This window comes from Pseudophryne corroboree, chromosome 5 (assembly GCF_028390025.1).
Source record: "Pseudophryne corroboree isolate aPseCor3 chromosome 5, aPseCor3.hap2, whole genome shotgun sequence".
NCBI lineage: Eukaryota > Metazoa > Chordata > Amphibia > Anura > Myobatrachidae > Pseudophryne > Pseudophryne corroboree.
In genome coordinates, this window is record NC_086448.1 from 392,120,999 (window position 1) to 392,145,203 (window position 24,205).

Below are 24,205 nucleotides of genomic sequence, written 5' to 3' on the forward strand. Positions count from 1 at the left end.
GATGTGATTTAAAATAGACTTTTCTGGCTCACATTGATGAGGTTTCAAAGAAAATAAAAGGAGGATCTGGGGACTTCTCTGAGCAGACACATAAACAGCCAATCCGCAGGTTTTTCTGAGACCCTGGTTGAAAATCCTGAGTCAGAAGCTTTCACACTGCACAGCGGCCAGGGTCCGACCCGTGTTTAACCCTTCTTTCTCTTACGTCCGAGAGGATGCTGGGGTCCACATTAGTACCATGGAGTATAGACGGGTCCCTTGGGAGCCATGGGCACTTTAACAGTTTAATAGTGTGGACTGGCTCCTCCCTCTATGCTCCTCCTACCAGACCCAGTTTAGAAAATGTGCACGGTGGAGCATGTCACAGCTAGGGGAGCTCCATAGGAGTTTTTCTAGTTTTATTATTTTTCTTAGAGTTGGGCACAGGGAGGCTGTGCGGTACCAGGGGGTTATAGTCACCATTTTACACTGTGTAGTCTATTAAGGTTGCACAGTCAGCGCCAGGCTTTTATGATATAACTGCCTACTGGGTCGCTGTGTGGATGCTGGCTCCATTAACTCTGTGTCTCTCTGAAGGTACCTGGGGGGGAAACTGTGTCTGACATTTTCTTGTGTGTGTGTCTGTGTGTGTGTGTACATATTTCTCACATTACCATGTCCAGGGACTCTGTGTTTATGCTGCAGAGTCTGCATCTTCCCCAGAGCAATCCATTCCATGTACTCAGGAATGTCATGTCTCAGTCTTCTGAATCCAAACCGTTGTGGGTGGCTTCAATTAAGGGAATGATATCCCAAATTTCATTTAGGATAGCTCATAATGAGGCTGAAACTCAGGTTTTGAAAAAAAATCTGTTGAGGTTTTGTCTGTTTCTGTTCCCACAGCCTCCTCAAACTCCCCTGGTATATGGCCAAAAGAAGCGTGCTCTTGCCCAAATCATGCAAGTTGACATGGATACTGACTCTGATACGGGAGACGGTGATGGGGATATGCGGGGTGGGGGGTTTGAGGCATCCCTTGCAAAAGGGGTGCAGCTCACGATTGAGGCAATTATGGGTGTGTTACGCATTACTGACAAAGTACCTGAGCAGGTCGAGGAGGCTTACTTTACAGAAAATAAGAGAGCCTCCCTTACCTTTCCTGCGTCTATGGAATTAAACGCATTATTGGAAAAATCCTGGTAAAACCCGGAGAAAAAATTCCAGATCCCAAAGAGGGTTCTTGTGGGTTTTCCCTTTCCACTTTCTTCAGAGAAACCAGGTTCCCAGGAACAGAAGCCTGACTCAGTTTCCTCAAAATCCTCAGCATGACGGTGGACCTCCCAGGTTGGAGAGTGGGACGGTGGGAGCGAGACTCGGACTCTTCAGTCATGTCTGGGTATCATCTGATCTGGATCCCTGGGTATTGTGTCCCAGGAATACAGACTGGAATTTCAAGAGCTGTCCCCTCACAGATTCTTCAAATCAGGCTTACCAGCTTTGCTGACAGAAAGGGCTATCCTACAGGAAGCCATTAAAAAATTGGAAAGGGCAAATGTCATTGTTACGCTTCCACCTAACCTGGAAAGCAAGGGTTACTATTCAAACCTATAGTGGTACCAAAACCGGATGGTTCGGTCAGACCAATTTTGAACCTGTAGTCGTTAAACCCTTATTTGAGGGAATTCAGGTTCAAAATGGAGTCTCTGAGAGCGGTGATCTCAGGTCTGGAGGATGGGGAGTTCCTGGATATCAAGGATGCGTACCATCACATTCCATTCTGGCCGCCTCATGAGGCTTATCTAAGATTTGCACTGCTGGACTGTCATTGTCCGTTCCACGCACTGTCATTCGGCCTCTCCACGGCATCATGGGAGTTCACCAAGGTGATAGCAGAGATGATGCTACTTCTCCACAAGCAGGGTTTGAACATAATTCCTTATCTGGACAATCTGCTGATAAAAGCGTTTTCAAGGGAGAAGTTGATACAGAGCATTGCTCTCTCAACTCATACTCCAGAGTCATGGATGGATCCTGAATCATCCAAAGTCTTATTTGGAGCCGACAAGGAGACTATCCTTCCTGGGGATGATCATCGACACGGAAGTACAGAGGGTGTTTGTGCCGGCGGAGAAAGCGTTGGTGATACAAACAATGGTCCGGTGTGTCCTGAAGCCAGCCCGGGTTTCGGTTCATCAGTGCATTTGCCTTTTGGGGAAGATGGTTGCCTACTACGAGGCTCTACAGTACAGAAGATTTCATGCACGGTCTTTCCAACTGGATCTCATCTTCACATGCACCAGAGGATACGCCTGTCGCCGAAAGCCAGAATTTCGCTACTCTGGTGGTGCAAACTTCTCCCCTACTAGAGGGCCGCAGGTTCGGAATTCAGAATTGCATCCTACTAACCATGGATGCAAGTCTCAGAGGTTGGGGATCAGTCTCCCAGGGGGAAAACCTCCAAAGAAGGTGGTCAAGTCTGGAATCCATCCTTTCCGATAAACATTCTGGAACTAAGGGACGTGTACAACGGTCTTCTACAAGCGGCACATCTTCTAAAAGATCAGGCCATTCAGATTCAGTCGGACAATGTAACGACAGTGACCTACATAAACCAACAGGGTGGAACGAAGAGCTGACCTGCAATGTCAGAGGTAACATGGATCTTCCTTTGGACAGAAAAGCACGCAGTGGCGCTGTCTGCAATCTTCATTCCGGGAGTGGACAACTGGGAAGCGAAATTCCTCAGCAGACATGATCTCCATCCAGGAGAGTGGGGCCTCCACCCGGAGGTGTGTTCTGAGGTGACGAGTCTGTGGGGCGTACCTCACATAGATATGATGGCCTCCCGCCTCAACAAGAAGCTTCAGAGGTACTGTTCCAGGTCGTGAGACCCACAGGTAGTGGTGGTGGGCGCCCTGGTACTCCGTGGGTGTTCCACTCTGTGTATGGATTCACTTCCACTCATCCCAAGGATTCTCAAACTAATAAAAAGAACAAGAGTTCAGGCGATCCTCATTGCTCCAGACTGACCAAGAAGGGCTTGGTACGCGGATCTTCTGGAGTTACTGCTGGAAGACCCGAGGCCTCTTCCTCTTCGCGAGGACCTTCTGCAACAGGGGCCGTTCGCTTATCATGACTTACCACTGCTACGTTTGACGGCATGGAGGTTGAACGCCAGATCTTAGCTCGAAAGGGCATTCCAAACAAGGTTATTCCTACCCTGATCCATGCTAGGAAAGGCGTAACGTCTAAAAGCTACCATCGAATTTGGAAAAAGTATGTGTCTTGGTGTGAATCCAAGAAGTTTCCTGCGGTGGAGTTTCAACTAGGACGATTTTTCCTCCTTTCTGCAAGCAGGTGTGGATGTGGGTCTGTGTTTGGGCTCCATAAAAGTCCAGATTTCGGCCTTATCCATTTTCTTCCAGAAACAATTGTCTGCTCTCCCTGAGGTTCAGACTTTCTTGAAAGGGATTTTGCACATTCAGCCTCCTACGGCACCTTGAGATCTTAATGTGGTGCTGCAGTTACTGCAATCGAATTGGTTCGAACCTTTACAGGAGGTGGACGTAAAGTTTCTTACTTGGAAGACAGTCACACTGTTGGCATTGGCATCTGCAAGACGTGTGTCTGAATTGGGGACATTGTCACACAAGAGCCCCTACTTGATTTTCCATGAAGATAGGGCTGAAAATATATGTGAAGAGAACTACTCGTCACAGGAAGTCTGACGCATTTTTTGTCCTTTATGATCCCAACAAGATTGGGTGTCCTGCTTCTAAGCAGACCATTTCTCGCTGGATCAGCCTTACTATCCAGCATGCTTATTCAACAGCAGGTTTGGCTTGTCCAAAATCTGTTCAGGCCCACTCAACATGTAAAGTGGGTTCTTCCTGGGCAGCTCCCTGGGGTGTCTCGGCTCTTCAGCTTTGCCGAGCGGCTACTTGGTCTGGCTCGAACACGTTTGCTAAGTTTTACAAGTTTGATACTTTGACGAAACTTTAAGTCCTCAGAGGCCAATCAGTTCTGCAGGAACCTCAGCACTCTCCCGCCCATACTAGGAGCTTTGGTACATCCCCATGGTACTAAATTGGACCCCAGCATCCTCTAGGACGTAAGAGAAAACAGGATTTTAATTACCTACCAGTAAATCCTTTATTCGTAGTCCGCAGAGGATGCTGGCCGCACGCCCAGTGCTTCGTATTCCTGCATTGTTACTCTGTTACGTTTGTTGGTTCAGCCATTGCTGACTCGTTCCAAGTTGGTGAGCTTGGCTTTCCTTTTTTGTTATGTGTGAGCTGGTGTGAATCTCACCACTATCTGTGTATTTCCTTCTCTCGAAGTATGTCCGTCTCCTCGGGCACCGTTTCTAGACTGAGTCTGGTAGGAGGGGCATAGAGGGAGGAGCCAGCCCACACTATTAAACTCTTAAAGTGCCCATGGCTCCCAAAGGACTACCCCATGGTACTAAATGGAACCCCAGCATCCTCTACGGACTAAGAGAAAAGGATTTACTGGTAGGTAATTTAAAATCCTTTTATTAGTTGTTTATACAGTATAGTGCCAGCTTACTCAGTTGTTCTTTTCAATTGGGAATAAACTGGTAATCAAACAAGAATAGGTAATGACCGAAGGTGTTTGATTTTTAACTCATTTTTAATTGTTTTTCCTTTTATCTATTGCAGGTTTTAAAAGACTGATGAAACTAGATTCCTGGTACAATCGTGTTTGTTTTTTTTATTTTTGTGTCGTATTTTTTTGCTATCATTTTTATTTAAATTTTGTAATTCTGCTATGAAAAAATTTGCCTATTTTAAGGTGGTCCTGGCCACCTCATTGGTTTGGGTATTTTTGGATATATTTCTACTGCTCTACTTCAGCGAATGCAACAAATGTGAGGATAAGGAGCGGGGCTTGCCTGCTGGAGATGGTGAGTAACAGTGATGTTCCGAAACTTTACAATTTTTTTTTTTTTGTCAGCTCGTGTTTTATTTTATTGTTGAAGCAGATGTTCAGAGTTTGTGTTTTCATGATTATTTAATCTGTGGAACATGATTTAATTGGTGTGCTTTTACTACAGATTACAAATGTAAATTTAGGGGATGATTTAATTCTTATGCGGGAGTTTAGCTCCCGGGCTAGGTGCCCAGGAGCTATTCAATTACTTCCCGTGACTAGACGCTCCTAAAAGTGTGAGCAGAAATAGTAAGGCTTCAGGGCTAGGCAACAACTGACTGCTTTGTCCCACTCTGCACTGGGAACTGCAGCTAACCCCAACATTTTCATGGTAAATAGTGGTCGTTGCAGGAAGTAGTGGAATAGCTCTCGGGTACTAGCCCTCGGAACTAAATTTCAAAGTAAGAATTGATTCACCCCTTTAATTTGTAATATTTTGAGTGTTTTCTCTACTTCAGGCCACACACAAAGTGATTGACACTGGTCATGTCCAATCTCAACGTCTAAGTGCGGTCACCTGTTGTCTGCACTGAATAGCTTGTGTGTTGTAGATTATGGAACACACACATCTCTAGAATAAAGTACCCAAACCAGTCCAATTTGTGTTTTGCACATTTCGGTCTGGTACAAAAGATCGGCGGTGGTGGTAGTTGCGAAGTGCAGCTATTCGTATGCCGCCATCGCTAATTGAATTGTCTCTAATGGTGTGTATTGACCTTGTTGCATATCGTATGGCCTATTTCCCCCCCCCCCCCAATATTACTTTATTGCATATAGTAAACTAATAATGTCACTTAAACCTTTCCTTTTCTGCTGCGGGGTACACTGGTTCCACAGGGAATAACATCCGGGTGTAGAGTAGGATCTTTATCCAAGGCACCAACAGGATAAAAGCTTTGACTGTTCACAGAATGCATTGCGCCGCCTCCTCTATAACCCCACCTCCATGCACAGGAGCTCAGTTTTGTAGTTGGTGCCATGCAGTGCAGGCATACAGTACAACAGGTGACCTGCTCCAGCGGGTTCACTACGGATTGCCGGCGGTCGGGCTCCCGGCGACCAGCATACCGGCGCTGGGAGCCCGACCGCCGGCTTACCGACAGTGTGGCGAGCGCAAATGAGCCCCTTGCGGGCTTGCTGCGCTCGCCACGCTACGGGCACGTAGCGCGCCACACTATTTTATTCTCCCTCTAGGGGGGTCGTGGACCCCCACGAGGGAGAATAAGTGTCGGTATGCCGGCTGTCGGGCTCCCGGCGCCGGTATACTGAGCGCCAGGAGCCCGACCGCCGGCATACAGAAGACCACCCGCTACAGCAGCCCTCAGAAGAGCTTTCTTAAATGAACTTTGAAGACTTCAAGGGCTGCAGCAGAGATGCTGTGAGTGTTAGATGTCACGTTGACATCTCCTGCTGCAGCTCCATCACCTCCCCCAGCGGCGCTGTATACTCCCGCGCACTGGTTGTCGGGTAGTTACAGCGGAGGCTCCAGTTTGCTTCAGTTAGTCATACACCCCGCCGCAGTTTTCCAGGATCGTGTGGCCGCACTTTGGGAGGAAGTAAGAGGGTCCCCCAGGCGGGACCCGCTGGAAACCACGATCCGGCGCGGCCGGTGGGAGGCGGGTCGTGCGCGCTGGCGTGGACACTGTGGTAGTACAGGGACCCCACTAGACCACCAGGGCAAAGGCACAGGTCGGTTTTACTAAAAAACGTTTGTTACATTGCCTGCAGTACCTGGTGGTGAAGCCCAGCAAGGGGATAAGGCTTTGACCTGTAGCCCCTCCCTCAGCCCCAGGGTGCCATTTAGAGTAAATGTTCCCGCCCTGGAGCTGCATCTCTCCCTCTCCCCCTCACCCCTCTCCCGCCCCCTTCCCTCCCAGCATTTGGGCGTCATTTCCTGCATGCTGAGCTTATCCTGGGACTGTTTGGGCAAATCTTCCTCTGTAAAGCCGCCTGCATGTCAGCGCTGCGTTTTACAGGACACTTAAGTATTCTACATGTCTGCTGACAGTGTTAGTTAAGAAACAGTGCATTTAATCAGGGTTATGTAGTACAAGTACAATGTGATATAAAGCCAGTATTTATGAGTGTATAGCTATACTTAGGATTGCTAGTCCAGTGCAGTTTTATTTAGTGTTCACTCTAGGCTGTTTTAGCAGGGCGCCGCGCCCTGCCCGTTTTTTAGAAGGCAAAACCCGCCCTACCTCTTTTGCGGCGCCCTGCTAGAACAGCCGCCCGCTTCCTGCCCTCACAGCGTGTAAAGATGCCGTGCGCATGCGCGCGGCATCCATTCATGGATTGGGAGAGAGCTGGGAGAAGCCCAGCACCGACGGAGGTGCTGGGCACGCCCCCAGACGTTGACTGCCACAGACTCCTTCTATAGCAGCGTCTGTGGGCTGCACGTCCCACTAAAATGACGGGGGCGTGGCCACACCCCTAATTTGCATGACCGCTCCCATTTCGGGCGAGCGGCTTCGACGCACGCATGCCAATGTGCCCCCGAACTCCGGCGCCTTGCCCCTTCATCATCCTAGAAGGAACACTTTTATTGCATGTCATAATTTCTGCATTGTACATGTGACTGTGTGTGTGCATATACAGCTGCTGCGTGACCTCCATTTCGTGTATTCTTAGAACACGTCCCGGGTACCGACGTAAGGTGGTGTCTTCTTTCCACCTTAATCAGGAGACTGTGGTTCTGGCCTTTGTCTCTCCTGAATGGTCTTCCAAAGAGAGGTCTTTGGATGTGGTACTGGCTCTCCGTATCTATGTGAAAAGGACAGCTCCTATCAGGAAGTCTGATTCTCTCTTTGTACTGTTTGATTTTCACAAACGTGGCTGGCCTGCTCACAAGCAGACCCTGGCCAGATGGATTAGAATGGTAATTGCACATGCTTATGTACATGCTGGCCTTCCAGTTTCTGCTACCATCAAGGCCTATTCTACTTGGTCGGTTGGGCTTTCTTGGGCTGCCCGCCGTGGTGCGACCCTTGAACAATTGTGCAAGGCGGCTACGTGGTCCTCGGTGAACACGTTCATAAGGTTCTATGCCTTTGATACATCTGCCTCCCAGGATGCTTCCTTTTGGACGCCGGGTTCTTGTGTCTGCTACAGTGCGTCCCCTCCCATGTGGAACTGCTTTAGGACATCCCCGATGTTATCCCTGTGGAACCCAGTGTACCCCACAGCAGAAAACTAGATTTATGGTAAGATCTTACCGTTGTTAAATCTTTCTGCGAGGTACACTGGGTTCCACAGGGCGCCCACCCTGACTCACTTAGCTTCTTTGGGTTGGTATGGCATTGGCCGCTGACACCTTCTCCTGTCGTGAGAATGTGTATGTGGCTAATAACGGTTGTCGTCTTTTACCTGCTACTGCATTGGACTGGTTAACAAAACTGATCTCCTGTGCACTGAGGCGGGGTTATAGAGGAGGCGGCGCTATGCATTCTGTGAACAGTCAAAGCTTTTAGCCTGTTGGTGCCTCGGATCAAGATCCTACTCTACACCCCGATGTTATTCCCTGTGGAACCCAGTGTGCCTCGCAGAATGATTTAACGGTACTTTCTTGCCATAAACCTCATTATTTTTATTTTATTTTTATTTCTCTGACGTCCTAGTGGATGCTGGGTAATCCGTAAGGACCATGGGGAATAGCGGGCTCCGCAGGACTGGGCACTCTAAAAGAAAGATTAGGTACTATCTGGTGTGCACTGGCTCCTCCCTCTATGCCCCTCCTCCAGACCTCAGTTAGAATCTGTGCCCGGCCTGAGCTGGTTGCACTCTAGGGGCTCTCCTGAGCTTCTAGTAAAGAAAGTATTTGTTAGGTTTTTTATTTTCAGTGAGATCTGCTGGCAACAGACTCACTGCTACGAGGGACTAAGGGGAGAGAAGCGAACCTACCTGCTTGCAGCTAGCTTGGGCTTCTTAGGCTTCTTAGGCTACTGGACACCATTCGCTCCAGAGGGATCGAACACAGGCCCAGCCTCAGTCGTCTGGTCTCGGAGCCGCGCCGCCGTCCCCCTTACAGTGCCAGAAGCAAGAAGAACATCCTGAAAATCGGCGGCTGAAGACTTCGGTCTTCATTAAGGTAGCGCACAGCACTGCAGCTGTGCGCCATTGCTCCCTGTGCACACCACATACTCCGGTCACTGATGGATGCAGGGCGCTGAGCAGCAATTAGAGTACCTTTTTAAAAGTGGCAAATCACACATAATATAGCCTAATAAGCTATATATGTGTAAAATACCCCTGCCACATTATGATTATAAGAGCGGGAGAAGTCAGCCGAAAAAGGGGTGGGGCTATCTCCCTCAGCACACTGGCGCCATTTTCTCTTCACAGTGCAGCTGGAAGACAGCTCCCCAGGCTCTCCCCTGTAGTTTCCAGGCTCAAAGGGTTAAAAACAGAGGGGGCACTAAATTTAGGCGCATAATTGTGTATTATAGCAGCTATAAGGGAAAAATCACTGTGGGTAGTGTGAATCCCTGTATGATATAGCGCTCTGGTGTGTGCTGGCATACTCTGTCTCCCCAAAGGACTTTGTGGGGTCCTGTCCTCAGTCAGAGCATTCCCTGTGTGTGTGCGGTGTGTCGGTACGGCTGTGTCGACATGTTTGATGAGGAAGGTTACGTGGAGGCGGAGCAGATGCCGATAAATGTGATGTCGCCCCCTGTGGGGCCGACACCAGAGTGGATGGATAGGTGGAAGGTATTAACCGACAGTGTCAACTCCTTACATAAAAGGCTGGATGACGTAACAGCTGTGGGACAGCCGGCTTCTCAGCCGCGCCTGCCCAGGCGTCTCAAAGGCCATCAGGGGCTCAAAAACGCCCGCTACCTCAGATGGCAGACACGGATGTCGACTCGGAGGCTGACTCCAGTGTCGACGAGGTTGAGACATATACACAATCCACTAGGAGCATCCGTTGCATGATCTCGGCAATGAAAAATGTGTTACACATTTCTGACATTAACCCAAGTACCACAAAAAAGGGGTTTTATGTTTGGGGAGAAAAAGCAGCCAGTGTTTTGTTCCCCCATCAGATGAGTGAATGAAGTGTGTGAAAAGCGTGGGTTCCCCCGATAAGAAACTGGTAATAGGATAGGTCACCCTAGGGTGGATAAGGCGCTCACACGTTTGTCAAAAAAGGTGGCACTGCCGTCTTAGGATACGGCCACCTTGTAGGAGCCTGCTGATAAAAAGCAGGAGGCTATCCTGAAGTCTGTATATACACACTCAGGTACTATACTGAGACCTGCAATTGCCTCAGCATGGATAGTGCTGCTGCAGCATGGTCTGTTACCCTGTCAGATTGTACCTCGACAGGGATACTATTTTGCTAACCATAGAGCATATTAAAGACGTCGTCTTATATATGAGGGATGCACAGAGGGATATTTGCCGGCTGGCATCCAGAATTAATGCAATGTCCATCCTGCCAGGAGGGTATTAGGGACCCGGCAGTGGACAGGTGATGCTGATTTTAAAAGGCACATGGAGATTCTGCCTTATAAGGGTGAGGAATTGTTTGGGGATGGTCTCTGGGACCTCGTATCCACAGCAACAGCTGGGAAGAATTTTTTTTACCTCAGGTTTCCTCACAGCCTAAGAAAGCACCGTATTATCAGGTACAGTCCTTTCGGCTTCAGAAAAGCAAGCGGGTCAAAGGCGCTTCCTTTCTGCACAGAGACAAGGGAAGAGGGAAAAAGCTGCACCAGACAGCCAGTTCCCAGGATCAAAAATTTTCCCTCGCTTCCTCTGAGTCCACCACATGACGCTGGGGCTCCACACGTGGAGCCAGGTGCGGTGGGGGCGCGTCTCGGGAACTTCAGCGACCAGTGGGCTCGCTCACAGGTGGATCCCTGGGTTCTGCAAGTAGTATCACAGGGATACAAGCTGGAGTTCGAGGCGACTCCCCCTCGCCGTTACCTCAAATCAGCCTTGCCTGCTGCCCTCGGAGAAAGGGAGGTAGTACTGGCGGCAATGCACAAGCTGTACTTCCAGCAGGTGATAATCAAGGTACCCCTCCTTCAACAAGGCCGGGGTTACTATTCCACAATGTTGTGGTACCGAAACCAGACGGTTAGGTGAGACCCATTCTAAAATTGAAATCCTTGAACACTTATATACGAATGTTCAAGTTCGAAATGGAATCGCTCAGGGCGGTTATTGCAAGCCTGGACGGAGGGGATTACATGGTATCACTGGACATCAAGGACGCTTACCTGCATGTCCCCATTTACCCTCCTCACCAGGAGTACCTCAAAATTGTGGTACAGGACTGTCATTACCAATTCCAGACGTTGCCGTTGGTCTGTCCCCGGCACCGAGGGTATTTACCAAGGTAATGGGCGAAATGATGATACTCCTTCGAAAACAGGTAGTTATAATTATTCAGTACTTGGACGATCTCCTTATAAAGGCGAGGTCCAGGGAGCAGTTGTTGGTCGGAGTAGCACTATCTCAGGAAGTGCTACAACAGCACGGCTGGATTCTGAATATTCCAAAGTCGCAGCTGGTTCCTACGACGCGTCTACTGTTCCTGGGTATGGTTCTGGACACAGAACAGAAAAAAGTGTTTCTCCTGGAGGAGAAGGCCAAGGAGTTGTCATCTCTAGTCAGAGACCTCCTAAAACAAAAGCAGGTGTCGGTGCATCAATGCACGCGAGTCCTGGGAAAGATGGTAGCTTCTTACAAAGAAATTCCATTTGGCAGGTTCCATGCAAGGATCTTCCAGTGGGATCTGTTGGACAAGTGGTCCGGGTCGCATCTTCAGATGCATCGGCTGATAACCCTGTCTCCAAGGGCCAGGGTGTCGCTGTTGTGGTGGCTGCAGAGTGCTCATCTTCTAGAGGGCCGCAGATTCGGCATACAGGACTGGGTCCTGGTGACCACGGATGCCAGCCTTCGAGGCTGGGGTGCAGTCACACAGGGAAGAAACTTCCAAGGATTATGGTCGAGTCAGGAGACTTCCCTACACATAAATATTCTGGAACTAAGGGCCATCTACAATGCCCTAAGTCAGGCAAGACCCCTGCTTCAACACCAGCCGGTGCTGATCCAGTCAGACAACATCACGGCGGTCGCCCATGTAAACCCAACAGGGCAGCACAAGAAGCAGGATGGCGATGGCAGAAGCCACGAGGATTTTCCGAGGGGCGGAAAATCATGTGTTAGCCCTGTCAGCAGTGTTCATTCCCGGTGTGGAAACTGGGAAGCAATCTTTCTCAGCAGACACGACCTCCATCCGGGAGAGTGGGGACTTCATCCAGAAGTCTTCCAAATGATTGTACACCATTGGGAAAGGCCACAGGTGGCCATGATGGCGTCCCGCCTCAACAAAAAGCTAAAAAGGTATTGCGCCAGGTCAAGGGACCCTAGGGCGATAGCTGTGGACGCTCTGGTAACACCGGGGGTGTACCAGTCGGTGTATGTGTTCCCTCCTCTGCCTCTCATACCCAAGGTACTGAGAATAATGAGAGGAGTAAGAACTATACTCGTGGTTCCGGATTGGCCAAGAAGAGCTTGGTAACCAGAACTTCAAGAAATGATCTCAGAGGACCCAGGGCCTCTGCCGCTCAGACAGGACCTGCTGCAGCAGGGGCTCTGTCTGTTCCAAGACTCACCGCGGCTGTGTTTGACGGCATGGCGGTTGAACACCGGATCCTAAAGGAAAAAGGCATTCCGGAGGAAGTCATTCCTACGCTGATTAAGGCTAGGAAAGATTCTTCGTTGGGCGGAGAGTCACGTGCAAGCACTGTCAGCAGTGTTCATTCCGGGAGTGGACAACTGGGAAGCAGACTTCCTCAGCAGATACGACCTCCACCCGGGAGAGTGGGGACTTCATCAAGAAGTCTTCACGCAGATTGCAAAACGATGGGAACTGCCACAGGTGGACATGATGGCGTCCCGCCTCAACAAAAAGCTAAAAAGGTAGTGCGCCATGTCAAGGAACCCTCAGGCGATAGCTGTGGACGCACTAGTAACACCGTGGGTGTTCCAGTCGGTCTATGTGTTTCTTCCTCTTCCTCTCATACCCAAGGTGCTGAAAATTGTAAGAAAAAGAGTGAGAACAATACTCATTGTTCCGGATTGGCCAAGAACGAATTGGTACCCGGAACTGCAAGAAATGCTCACAGAGGACCCATGGCCTCTGCCTCTAAGACAGGACCTGTTGCAACAAGGGCCCTGTCTGTTCCAAGACTTACTGCGGCAGTCTTGACGGCATGGCGGTTGAACGCCGGATCCTAGCGGAAAAAGGCATTCCGGATGAACTTATTCCTACGCTAATAAAGGCTAGGAAGGACGTGACAGCTAAGCACTATCACCGTATATGGCGAAAATATGTTGCTTGGTGTGAGCCCAGGAAGGCCCCTACAGAGTAATTCTAGCTGGGCCGGTTCCTGCACTTCCTACAGTCAGGAGTGACTATGGGCTTAAAATTGGGGTCCATAAAGGTCCAGATTTCAGCCCTATTCATTTTCTTTCAGAAATAACTGGCTTCTCATGAGGTTCAGACGTTTAAGGGAGTGCTGCATATTCAGTCCCCTTTTGTGCCACCAGTGGCACCTTTGGGATCTCAACATGGTGTTGCGTTTCCTGAAATCCCACTGGTTTGAGCCACTTAAGACCGTGGAGCTAAAGTATCTCGCGTGGAAGGTGGTCATGCTATTGGTCTTATCTTCGGCTAGGCGTGTGTCAGAATTGGCGGCTTTGTCATGTAAAGCCCCTATCTGGTTTTCCATATGGACAGGGCAGAATTACGGACTCGTCCACAATTTCTGCCGAAGGTGGTGTCATCCTTTCATTTGAACCAACCTATTGTGGTGCCTGCGGCTACTCATAACTTGGAGGATTCCAAGTTGCTTGATGTAGTCAGGGCTTTGAAGATTTGTGACCAGAACGGCTGGAGTCAGGAAAACTGAGTCGTTGTTTATCCTGTATGCATCCAACAGGCTGGGTGCTCCTGCTTCAAAGCAAACTATTGCTCGCTGGATCTGTAACACAATTCAGCAGGCTCATTCTGCGGCTGGCTTTTGCCGCATCCAAAATCAGTAAAAGCCCATTCCACAAGGAAAGTGGGCTCTTCTTGGGCGGCTGCCCGAGGGGTCTCGGCATTACAGCTCTGCGGAGCTGCTACTTGGTCGGGTTCAAACACCTTTGCAAGTTTGATACCCTGGCTGAGGAGGACCTTGTATTTGCCCATTCGGTGCTGCAGAGTCATCCGCACTCTCTCGCCCGTTTGGGAGCTTTGGTATAATCCCCATGGTCCTTACGGAGTCCGCAGCATCCACTAGGACGTTAGAGAAAATAAGATTTTACTCACCGGTAAATCTATTTCTCGTAGTCCGTAGTGGATGCTGGGCGCCCGTCCCAAGTGCGTATTTTCTGCAATACGTGTATATAGTTATTGCTTAATAAAGGGTTATGTTATGTTGGCATCTGTGGTTGATGCTTTGTTGTTGTTCATACTGTTAACTGGGTATGTTATCACAAGTTATACGGTGTGGCTGGTATGAGTCTTACCCTGGATTCCAAAATCCTTTCCTTGTAATGTCAGCTCTTCCGGCCACAGTTTCCTTAACTGAGGTCTGGAGGAGGGGCATAGAGGGAGGAGCCAGTGCACACCAGTAGTACTAATTCTTTCTTAGAGTGCCCAGTCTCCTGCGGAGCCAGTCTATTCCTTACGGAGTCCCCAGCATCCACTACGGACTACGAGAAATAGATTTACTGGTGAGTAAAATCTTATTTTTTTGTTTCCCAGACCAGTCCCCATTCCGGTTCTTAGTAATTACTATATGTGGGTTACACCACTGGTTGATATATATATATATATATATATATATATATATATATATATATATATATATATATATATATATATATATATATATATATATAGAATCGTTCGTTCGTGCTGGTATATTATCTATTGTACCTAATTACGACTTCCTAGACATTTGTTGTTTCTATCTGTTTACTCTATAGTCTCTCTCTCTTTTCTTGGACTTCTTCCTACTTTTTCTCACTCTTCCTATTTCTCCTTCTTCAGCTCTACGTTTTTCCTTCCTCTCCCCTATCTTATCTGTTTTTTATCATGTTGGTTTATTGAGCGGTTTCATGTATCTGTTTTCCAATTTATACGTGTTCTTGGTTGGACTCTGTTAAGTTATTCGGTGGACCGATTCATGGTGCTCTCTTCTTGGCTTCGTATAATATTTGAAATATTTTTGAATTGGGTTATTGATTTAATTGTTGCTCACACACATTATATGTCACTGTTACCATTGTTAAGTCTATTTCTATGCTGCTCTGGTCTAGGTGTTTCACCCGCTAGCCCGCTTGCTGGGACGGGCTGGGTAGGTCTGCTTTTACTAATTTGGGTTTCCTGGCCTAGAGAACGCATAGGTTAGTTGTCAACGACTGCTGCCACTTCCACAAAAGTACAGTCAGCTATCAAATTTGTAACTTGGATTGTTGAGGGTTTAAACACCCCGATCAAGAGAATAAAAATTCTCTCATCTTAAGCCTGATATTGCCCTCTTACAGGAAACTTACTGAAGAACCACTGATCCCAATGTAGAGCGAGACTCCTGAATAGGGGAATTTAAATCTGCCTATTATTCAGCTATATGAAGGGGTGTACTAATTATTTTTAGTAAACATTTCCCATATCAAATAAGTGATTGTTTGTGTGACTCTGAAAGCCGGTATTTATTTATTAAACTCACTATTTATGGAGTTCTTTATACCATAGCTACTATTTATGCACCCAATGGTCCCAATTCACACTCTTATTCTAATCTTTATATTAAGTTACAGGATTGGGCGGAGAGGGAAATTATTTTAAGCGGGGACTTTAATACTGTGCAGTCTCCTGGTTTGGATAGATTCACCTCTACTAGTTTGCATATTTCTACACCCCCCCATCTTTTGTCTTTGCTGACCGACACACTACGGCTTTGTGATCCCTGGAGGTGCCAAGATCCAGACTCCCGTGAGTTCACGTTCTATTCCCACCCACATCATTCAGACTCTCGCCTTGATTTTTGGCTGGTCACTGACACACTTATACAGCGAGTGGCCAAAAGTAAAATAGGACCTATATCTTTATCTGACCATGCCCCAGTCTGGTTTACCCTTAACCTACACTCCCCTGTCTCTCAGTCTTATAATTGGAGGTTTCCAACATATCTTGTGATATCCTCTGATTTTTGCACACATTTGGAACAAACGTACCTTAATTATGTAGACAACAATATTACACATGTGGATGACATTATTCTATTCTGGTCAGCTTCAAAACCTGTGATTCAAGGCCATATCACGGAGTATGTTTCCAGGAGGCGCAAGTTACTCGATACCCAATTGCATGATCTGTCGCTAACCAACTGTACGACTCATTGTGTACTGAACGGGTGAGATTTTCATATGATGTTCAACGGAATACATTTTTCCGTGGGGGCATTAAGTCCGGTAAAATATTGGCAAATCTGGTTCGGTCATACTCTGCTCCTTCTCATATCCCTCATTTAAATACTGATTCATCTACAGCTTTTTTTGATACACCCACTATTTCAGATACTTTCCTGTAGTGATGAGCGGGTTCGGATTATTCGGAATCCAAACCCCCCCGAACTTCACTCATTTTACACTGTTCCGAGGCAGACTCTGATCCTCCTGCCTTGCTCGGTTAACCTCAGCGCGCCCGAACGTCGTCATCCCGCTGTCGGATTCTCGCGAGATTCGTATTCTATATAAGGAGCCGCGTGTCGCCGCCATTTTCACTCGTGCATTGGAGATGATAGGGAGAGGATGTGTAGCGTTCTCTCAGTTTCTGTGCTCAGTGTGCTGCAAATATCTGTGCTCAGTGTGCTGCAAATATCTGTGCTCAGTGTGCTGCAAATATCTGTGCTCAGTGTGCTGCAAATATCTGTGCTCAGTGTGCTTGCAAATATCTGTGCTCAGTGTGCTTGCAAATATCTGTGCTCAGTGTGCTTGCAAATATCTGTGCTCAGTGTGCTTGCAAATATCTGTGCTCAGTGTGCTTGCAAATATCTACGTTCTCTGCCTGAAAAACGCTCCATATCTGTGCTGCATTGTAGTATAGGAGGACAGTGCAGATTTTTGCTGACCAGTGACCACCCGTATTATATAGCAGTACGGTACAGTAGTCCACTGCTCTACCTACCTCTGTGTCGTCAAGTATACTATCCATCCATACCTGTGGTGCATTTTAGTTGTGCGCAGTATATATAGTAGGACAGTGCAGAATTTTGCTGACCACCAGTATATAATATATAGCAGTACGGTACAGTAGGCCACTGTTCTTACCTACCTCTGTGTCATCAAGTATACTATCCATCCATACCTGTGGTGCATTTTTTTTTTGTAAACACATTTTATTGTATTTTCAAAGTTGAACAAATTTTTTGTACAATTACAATGAGAGATACTCCTTATAACAGGTACAAGTAAACCAACCAACAGGTCAAGTATTCGAGTATTGAGCGGGAGTACCATGTACTCTTAAAACTGCAAATTTGTTAAGACAATACAGACAGGTCAAAAGACAAGACAGGAACAATAGGAGTTAAAACCAGAGGTTGGGGTGGGGAATTAGGATAGAAAGGGAGGGCGCAGTAGAGAGAAGGGTTAGACCAAGGATATCAGTGTACAACGTATTATAAGCAAATGACTAGCATATGGATACAATCTTAAACTGTAAAAGATAAGAAGCGATTGACTGAGTATATATGACCGTAACAGTGTAGCAAAGTCCAGGTTATGGTACCACTCAAGGAGGTGGCTGAGCAGGAGGCATTCAGCAAACAAAGTGGGATTGTATTCTGGACCAGTCTTAGTTCCCAAAGGTTAGAGAGAATGTTCGTTTGGACTGAGCGTCCAACGAACGCAGAAATTAGTCCCATTTATTGTGGTATGTGGATAGAGATAATGGTTCATTGAGAAGCAAAGATTTCATGTCAAAATACATGGAGAAGTCGAGATTTCAACTCTTGTATAGTGGGAGCCGTTTTTTTAATCCAATGAAGTAGAACTAACTTTCTCTATCGTCCTAGTGGATGCTGGGGTTCCTGAAAGGACCATGGGGAATAGCGGCTCCGCAGGAGACAGGGCACAAAAGTAAAGCTTTTCCGATCAGGTGGTGTGCACTGGCTCCTCCCCCTATGACCCTCCTCCAGACTCCAGTTAGATTTTTGTGCCCGGCCGAGAAGGGTGCAATTCTAGGTGGCTCTCCTAAAGAGCTGCTTAGAGAAAGTTTAGCTTAGGTTTTTTATTTTACAGTGAGTCCTGCTGGCAACAGGATCACTGCAACGAGGGACTGAGGGGAGAAGAAGTGAACTCACCTGCGTGCAGGATGGATTGGCTTCTTGGCTACTGGATATCAGCTCCAGAGGGACGATCACAGGTACAGCCTGGATGGTCACCGGAGCCGCGCCGCCGGCCCCCTTGCAGATGCTGAAGTTAGAAGAGGTCCAGAATCGGCGGCTGAAGACTCTGACAGTCTTCTAAAGGTAGCGCACAGCACTGCAGCTGTGCGCCATTTTCCTCTCAGCACACTTCACACGCTGTCACTGAGGGTGCAGGGCGCTGGGGGGGGGCGCCCTGGGAGGCAAATGTAAACCTATATACTGGCTAAAAATACCTCACATATAGCCCCCAGAGGCTATATGGAGATATTTAACCCCTGCCAAACTTCACTAAAGAGCGGGAGACGAGCCCGCCGGAAAAGGGGCGGGGCCTATCTCCTCAGCACACAGCGCCATTTTTTCTCTCACAGAAAGGCTGGAGAGAAGGCTCCCAGGCTCTCCCCTGCACTGCACTACAGAAACAGGGTTTAAACAGAGAGGGGGGCACTAATTGGCGATATAAATATATATATAAAGATGCTATTAGGGAGAAACACTTATATAAGGTTGTCCCTATGTAATTATAGCGTTTTTTGGTGTGTGCTGGCAAACTCTCCCTCTGTCTCTCCAAAGGGCTAGTGGGGTCCTGTCCTCTGTCAGAGCATTCCAGGTGTGTGTGCTGTGTGTCGGTACGTGTGTGTCGACATGTATGAGGACGATGTTGGAGGAGGCGGAGAAATTGCCTGTAATGGTGATGTCACTCTCTAGGGAGTCGACACCGGAATGGATGGCTTATTTAGGGAATTACGTGAAAATGTCAACACGCTGCAAGGTCGGTTGACGACATGAGACGGCCGACAAACAATTAGTACCGGTCCAGGCGTCTCAGAAACACCGTCAGGGGTTTTTAAAAAAACGCCCATTTACCTCAGTCGGTCGACACAGACACAGACACGGACACTGAATCCAGTGTCGACGGTGAATAAACAAACGTATTCCTCATTAGGGCCACACGTTAAGGGCAATGAAGGAGGTGTTACATATTTCTGATACTACAAGTACCACAAAAAAGGGTATTATGTGGGAGTGAAAAAACTACCTGTAGTTTTTCCTGAATCAGATAAAATAAAATGAAGTGTGTGATGATGCGTGGGTTTACCCCGATAGCAAATATTGGCGTTATACCCTTTCCCGCCAGAAGTTAGGGCGCGTTGGGAAACACCCCTTAGGGTGGATAAGGCGCTCACACGCTTATCAAGTGGCGTTACCGTCTCCAGATACGGCCGCCCTCAAGGAGCCAGCTGATAGGCAGCTGGAAAAATATCCTAAAAAGTATATACACACATACGGTGGTTATACTGCGACCAGCGATCGCCATCAGCCTGGAGATGTAGTGCTGGGTTGGCTTGGTCGAATTCCCTGACTAAAAATATTTTATTGATATAGAGCATTTAATAGGATGCATTCTATATATATGTATGCGAGATGCACAGAGGGATATTTGCACTCTGGCATCAAGATAAGTGCGTTGTCCATATCTCCCAGAAGATGTCATGGACACGACAGTGGTCAGGTGATACAGATCCCATACGGCACATGGAAGTATTGCCGTATAAAGGGAAGGAGTTATTTGGGGTCGGTCCATCGGACCTGGGGGCCACGGCTACAGCTGGGAAATCCAACCTTTTTACCCCAAGTTACATCTCAGCAGAAAAAGACACTGTCTTTTCAGCCTCAATCCTTCCGTTTCCCATGTGGGCAAGCGGGCAAAAGGCCAGTCATATCTGCCCAGACATAGAGGAAAGGGAAGTAGACTGCAGCAGGCAGCCCCTTCCCAGGAAAAGAAGCCCTCCACCGCGTCTGCCAAGTCCTCAGCGTGACGCTGGGGCCGTGCAAGCGGACTCAGGTGAGGTGGGGGGTTAGTCTCAAGAGTCTCAGCGCGCAGTGGGATCACTCGCAAGTTGACCCCTAGATCGTACAAGTATTATCCCAGGGGTACAGATTGGAGAGTCGAGACATTTTTTCCTCGCAGGTTCCTGAAGCCTGCTTTACCAACGGCTCCCTCCGACAGGGAGGCAGTATTGGGAAAAAATTCACAAGTTGTATTTCCAGCAGGTGATAATCAAAGTACCCCTCCTACAACAAGGAAAAGGGTATTAGTCTTCCACACTATATTGTGGTACTGAAGCCAGACGGCTTGGTGAGACATAGTCTAAATCTGAAATCTTTGAACACTTACATAAAAAGGTTCAAATCAAGATGGAGTCACTCAGAGCAGTGATAGAGAACCGGAAAAAAGGGGACTATATGGTGTCCCTGGACATCAAGGATTACCTCCATGTCCAAATTTGCCCTTCTCAACAAGGGTACCTCTGGTTCGTGATACAGAACTGTCAATATCAGTTTCAGACGCTGCCGTTGAATTATCCACGGCACCCCGGGCCTTTACCAAGGTAATGGCCGAAAAGATGATTCTTAAAAGAAGAAAGGCATCTTAATTATCCCTTACTTGGACGATATCCTGAAAGGGGCAAGTTTCCAGAGAACAGTTGGAGGTCGGAAAAGAACTATCTAAAGTAGTTCTACGACAGCACGAGTGGATTCTAAATATTCCAAAAATCGCAGCTGTTTTCCGATGATACGTCTGCTGTTCCTAGGAATGATTCTGGGCATAGTCCAGAAAGAGGTATTTCTCCTGGAGGGGAAAGCCAGGGAGTTATCCGACCTAGTCAGAAACCTCCTAAAACCAGGCCAAGTATCAGTGCATCAATGCACAGGAGTCCTGGGAAAAATGGTGGCTTCTTACGAAGCGATTCCATTCGGCAGATCTCACGCAAAAACTTTTCAGGGGGATTTGCGGGACGAATGGTCCGGATCGCATCTTCAGATGCATCAGCGGATAACCCTGTCTCCAAGGACAAGGGTGTCTCTTCTGTGGGGGCTGCAGAGTGCTCATCTTCTAGAGGGCAGCACGTTCAGCATTCAGGACTGTGTTCTGGTGACCACGGATGCCAGTCTGAGAGGCTGGGGAACAGTCACACAGGGAAGAAATTTCCAAGGAAGTGTGGTCAAGTCTGGAGATTTCTCTCCACATGAATATACTGGAGCTAAGGGCAATTTACGATGCTCTGAGCCTAGGAAGACCTCTGCTTCAAAGTCAACCGGTGCTGATCCAGTAGGACATCATCATGGCAGTCGCCCACGTAAACAGACGGGGCGGCACAAGAAGCAGGAGGGCAATGACAGCAAGGATTCTTCGCTGGGCGAAAAATCATGTGATAACACTGTCAGCAGTGTTCATTCCGGGAGTGGACAACTAGGAAGATTTCCTCAGCATGAATGAATTCCACCCGGAAAAGTGGGAACTTCATCTGGAAGTTTCCACATGTTTGTAAACCGTTGGGAAAGACCAAAGGTGGTTATGATGGCGTCCCACATGAAGCGCCAGGTCTAGAGACCCTCAGGCAATAGCTGGGACGCTCTGGTAACACCGTGGGTGTACCAGTCGGTGTATGTGTTCCCTCCTCTGCCTTTCATACCCAGTGTATGGAGAATGATAGGAAGGAGAGGAGTAAGAACTATACTCGTGGCTCCGGTTTGGCCAAGAAGAACTTGGTACCCGGAACTTCAAGAGATACTAGAAAGGATCTTGATTCAGCAAGAATCATGTCTGTTCCATGACTTACCGCAGCCGCGTTGACGGGTGAACGCCGGATCCTAAGGGAAAAAGGCATTCCGGAAGAGGTCATCCCTACCCTGGTCAGAGCCAGGAAGGAGGTGACCGCACAACATTATCACTGCTTAGGTGAAAATGTGTTCCATGGTGTGAGGCCAGGAAGGCTCCACGGAAGAATTTCAACTAGGTTAATTCCTACATTTCCTGCAAACAGGAGTGTATATGGGTCTCAAATTGGGGTCCATTAAGGTTCAAATTTCGACCGGTCGATTTTCTTCCAGAAAGAAATTGGCTTCAGTTCCTGAAGTCCAGAAGTTGTTAAGGGAGTACTGCATATACAACCCCCTTTTGATGTCTCCAGTGGCACTGGGCGATCTCAACGTAGTTTGGGATTCCTAAAATCACATTGGTTTAAACAACTCAAATCTGTGGATTTGATATATCTCACATGGAAAGCGACCATGCTGTTGGTCCTGGCCTCGGCCAGGCGAGTGTCAGAATTGGCGGCTTTATCTCACAAAGCCATATCTGATTGTCCATTCGGACAGAGCAAAGCTGTGGACTCGTCCCCAGTTTCTCCCTAAGGTGGTGTCAGCGTTTCACCTGAACCAGCTTATTGTGGTACCTGCGGCTACTAGGGACTTGGAGGACTCCAAGTTGCTGGATGTTGTCAGGGCCCTGAAAATATAGTTTCCAGGTCGGCTGGAGTCAGGAAATCTGACTTGCTGTTTATCCTGTATGCACCCAACAAGCTGGGTGCTCCTGCTTCTAAGCAGACTATTGCTCGTTGGATTTGTAGTACAATTCAGCTTGCACATTCTGTGGCAGGCTTGCCACAGCAAAAAATATGTAAATGCCCATTCCACAAGGAAGGTGGGCTCATCTTGGGCGGCTGCCCGAGGGGTCTCGGCATTACAACTCTGCCGAGCAGCTACGTGGTCGGGGGAGAACACGTTTGTAAAATTCTACAAATTTGATACCCTGGCAAAAAGAGGACCTGGAGTTCTCTCATTCGGTGCTGCAGAGTCATCCGCACTCTCCCGCCCGTTTGGGAGCTTTGGTATAATCCCCATGGTCCTTTCAGGAACCCCAGCATCCACTAGGACGATAGAGAAAATAAGAATTTACTTACCGATAATTCTATTTCTCGGAGTCCGTAGTGGATGCTGGGCGCCCATCCCAAGTGCGGATTATTCTGCAATACTTGTACATAGTTATTGTTACAAAAATCGGGTTATTGTTGTAGGAAGCCGTCTTTCAGAGGCTCCTTTTGTTATCCTACTGTTAACTGGGTTTAGATCACAAGTTGTACGGTGTGATTGGTGTGGCTGGTATGAGTCTTACCCGGGATTCAAAATTCCTCCCTTATTGTGTACGCTCGTCCGGGCACAGTACCTAACTGGAGTCTGGAGGAGGGTCATAGGGGGAGGAGCCAGTGCACACCACCTGATCGGAAAAGCTTTACTTTTGTGCCCTGTCTCCTGCGGAGCCGCTATTCCCCATGGTCCTTTCAGGAACCCCAGCATCCACTACGGACTCCGAGAAATAGAATTATCGGTAAGTAAATTCTTATTTTTTTGCCAAAGTTAAAATAGTGACAAGGAAGGGGATTCGTGAATGGGGCCGAGGACCCAACACCCATCCGTCAAACCAAAATAATAAACATGCTTCAGGTGTGGGTGAGAGTGAGACATTAAGAATTTCATTGATATATCCTATTAACTTACACTAGAATCTATATATTTTGGAGCACCCCCAAAAACAGTGAAATAACTTTGCATTAGACATAGAGCATTTCATACAGACACCTGGTTCATTACTGGACATGTGTTTCCTCTGGGCGGGAAAAATGTAGGCCCTATGAATAAATCTAAAGTGGGTTTCTTGTAAGTAGGCAGATTGCAGATGTTTAGAGTATGCGAAGTATCGGGTACACATGAGATCAGAGTATGTATTGAGGGAAGGTATGTCCGTAACCCAGCTGCAGAGTATTTTATTTGAAAGTAGGGTGACCTCTGGTTTAGCAGAAATGAGCCGGGGATATATGTAATTAAGTCTGTATCCTATGGTTGAGCGGGACTGTAGGAGATGGATAATGATGTGTGTATTTGTCGGAGTGGGGATCGGGCGAGGGAGAGATTACGCATAATGTCTGACCTGGAGGTATAGGTAAAACATGTTGCTGGAAAGGGAGAATTGTTGCTGGATATCAGCGAAGGGGATGACA

At 47.8% G+C, this 24,205-nt stretch overlaps 1 protein-coding gene across 3 annotated transcripts in view; it reads left to right on the forward strand.

Moving 5' to 3' along the window:
* Positions 1-24,205, forward strand: part of GALNT1 (polypeptide N-acetylgalactosaminyltransferase 1) — a 673,496-nt gene that overhangs the window by 17,304 nt on the left and 631,987 nt on the right. For 2 of the 3 annotated variants that reach the window (XM_063922716.1, XM_063922715.1), the window contains exon 2: positions 4,662-4,906. The exons of the other annotated variant lie outside the window; for it this stretch is intronic. In XM_063922716.1, coding sequence (XP_063778786.1) covers positions 4,771-4,906 — 136 coding nt within the window. In that variant the 5' untranslated portion in view covers positions 4,662-4,770. The remainder of the gene's footprint in view (positions 1-4,661; positions 4,907-24,205) is intronic. 3 annotated transcript variants of the gene reach the window in all.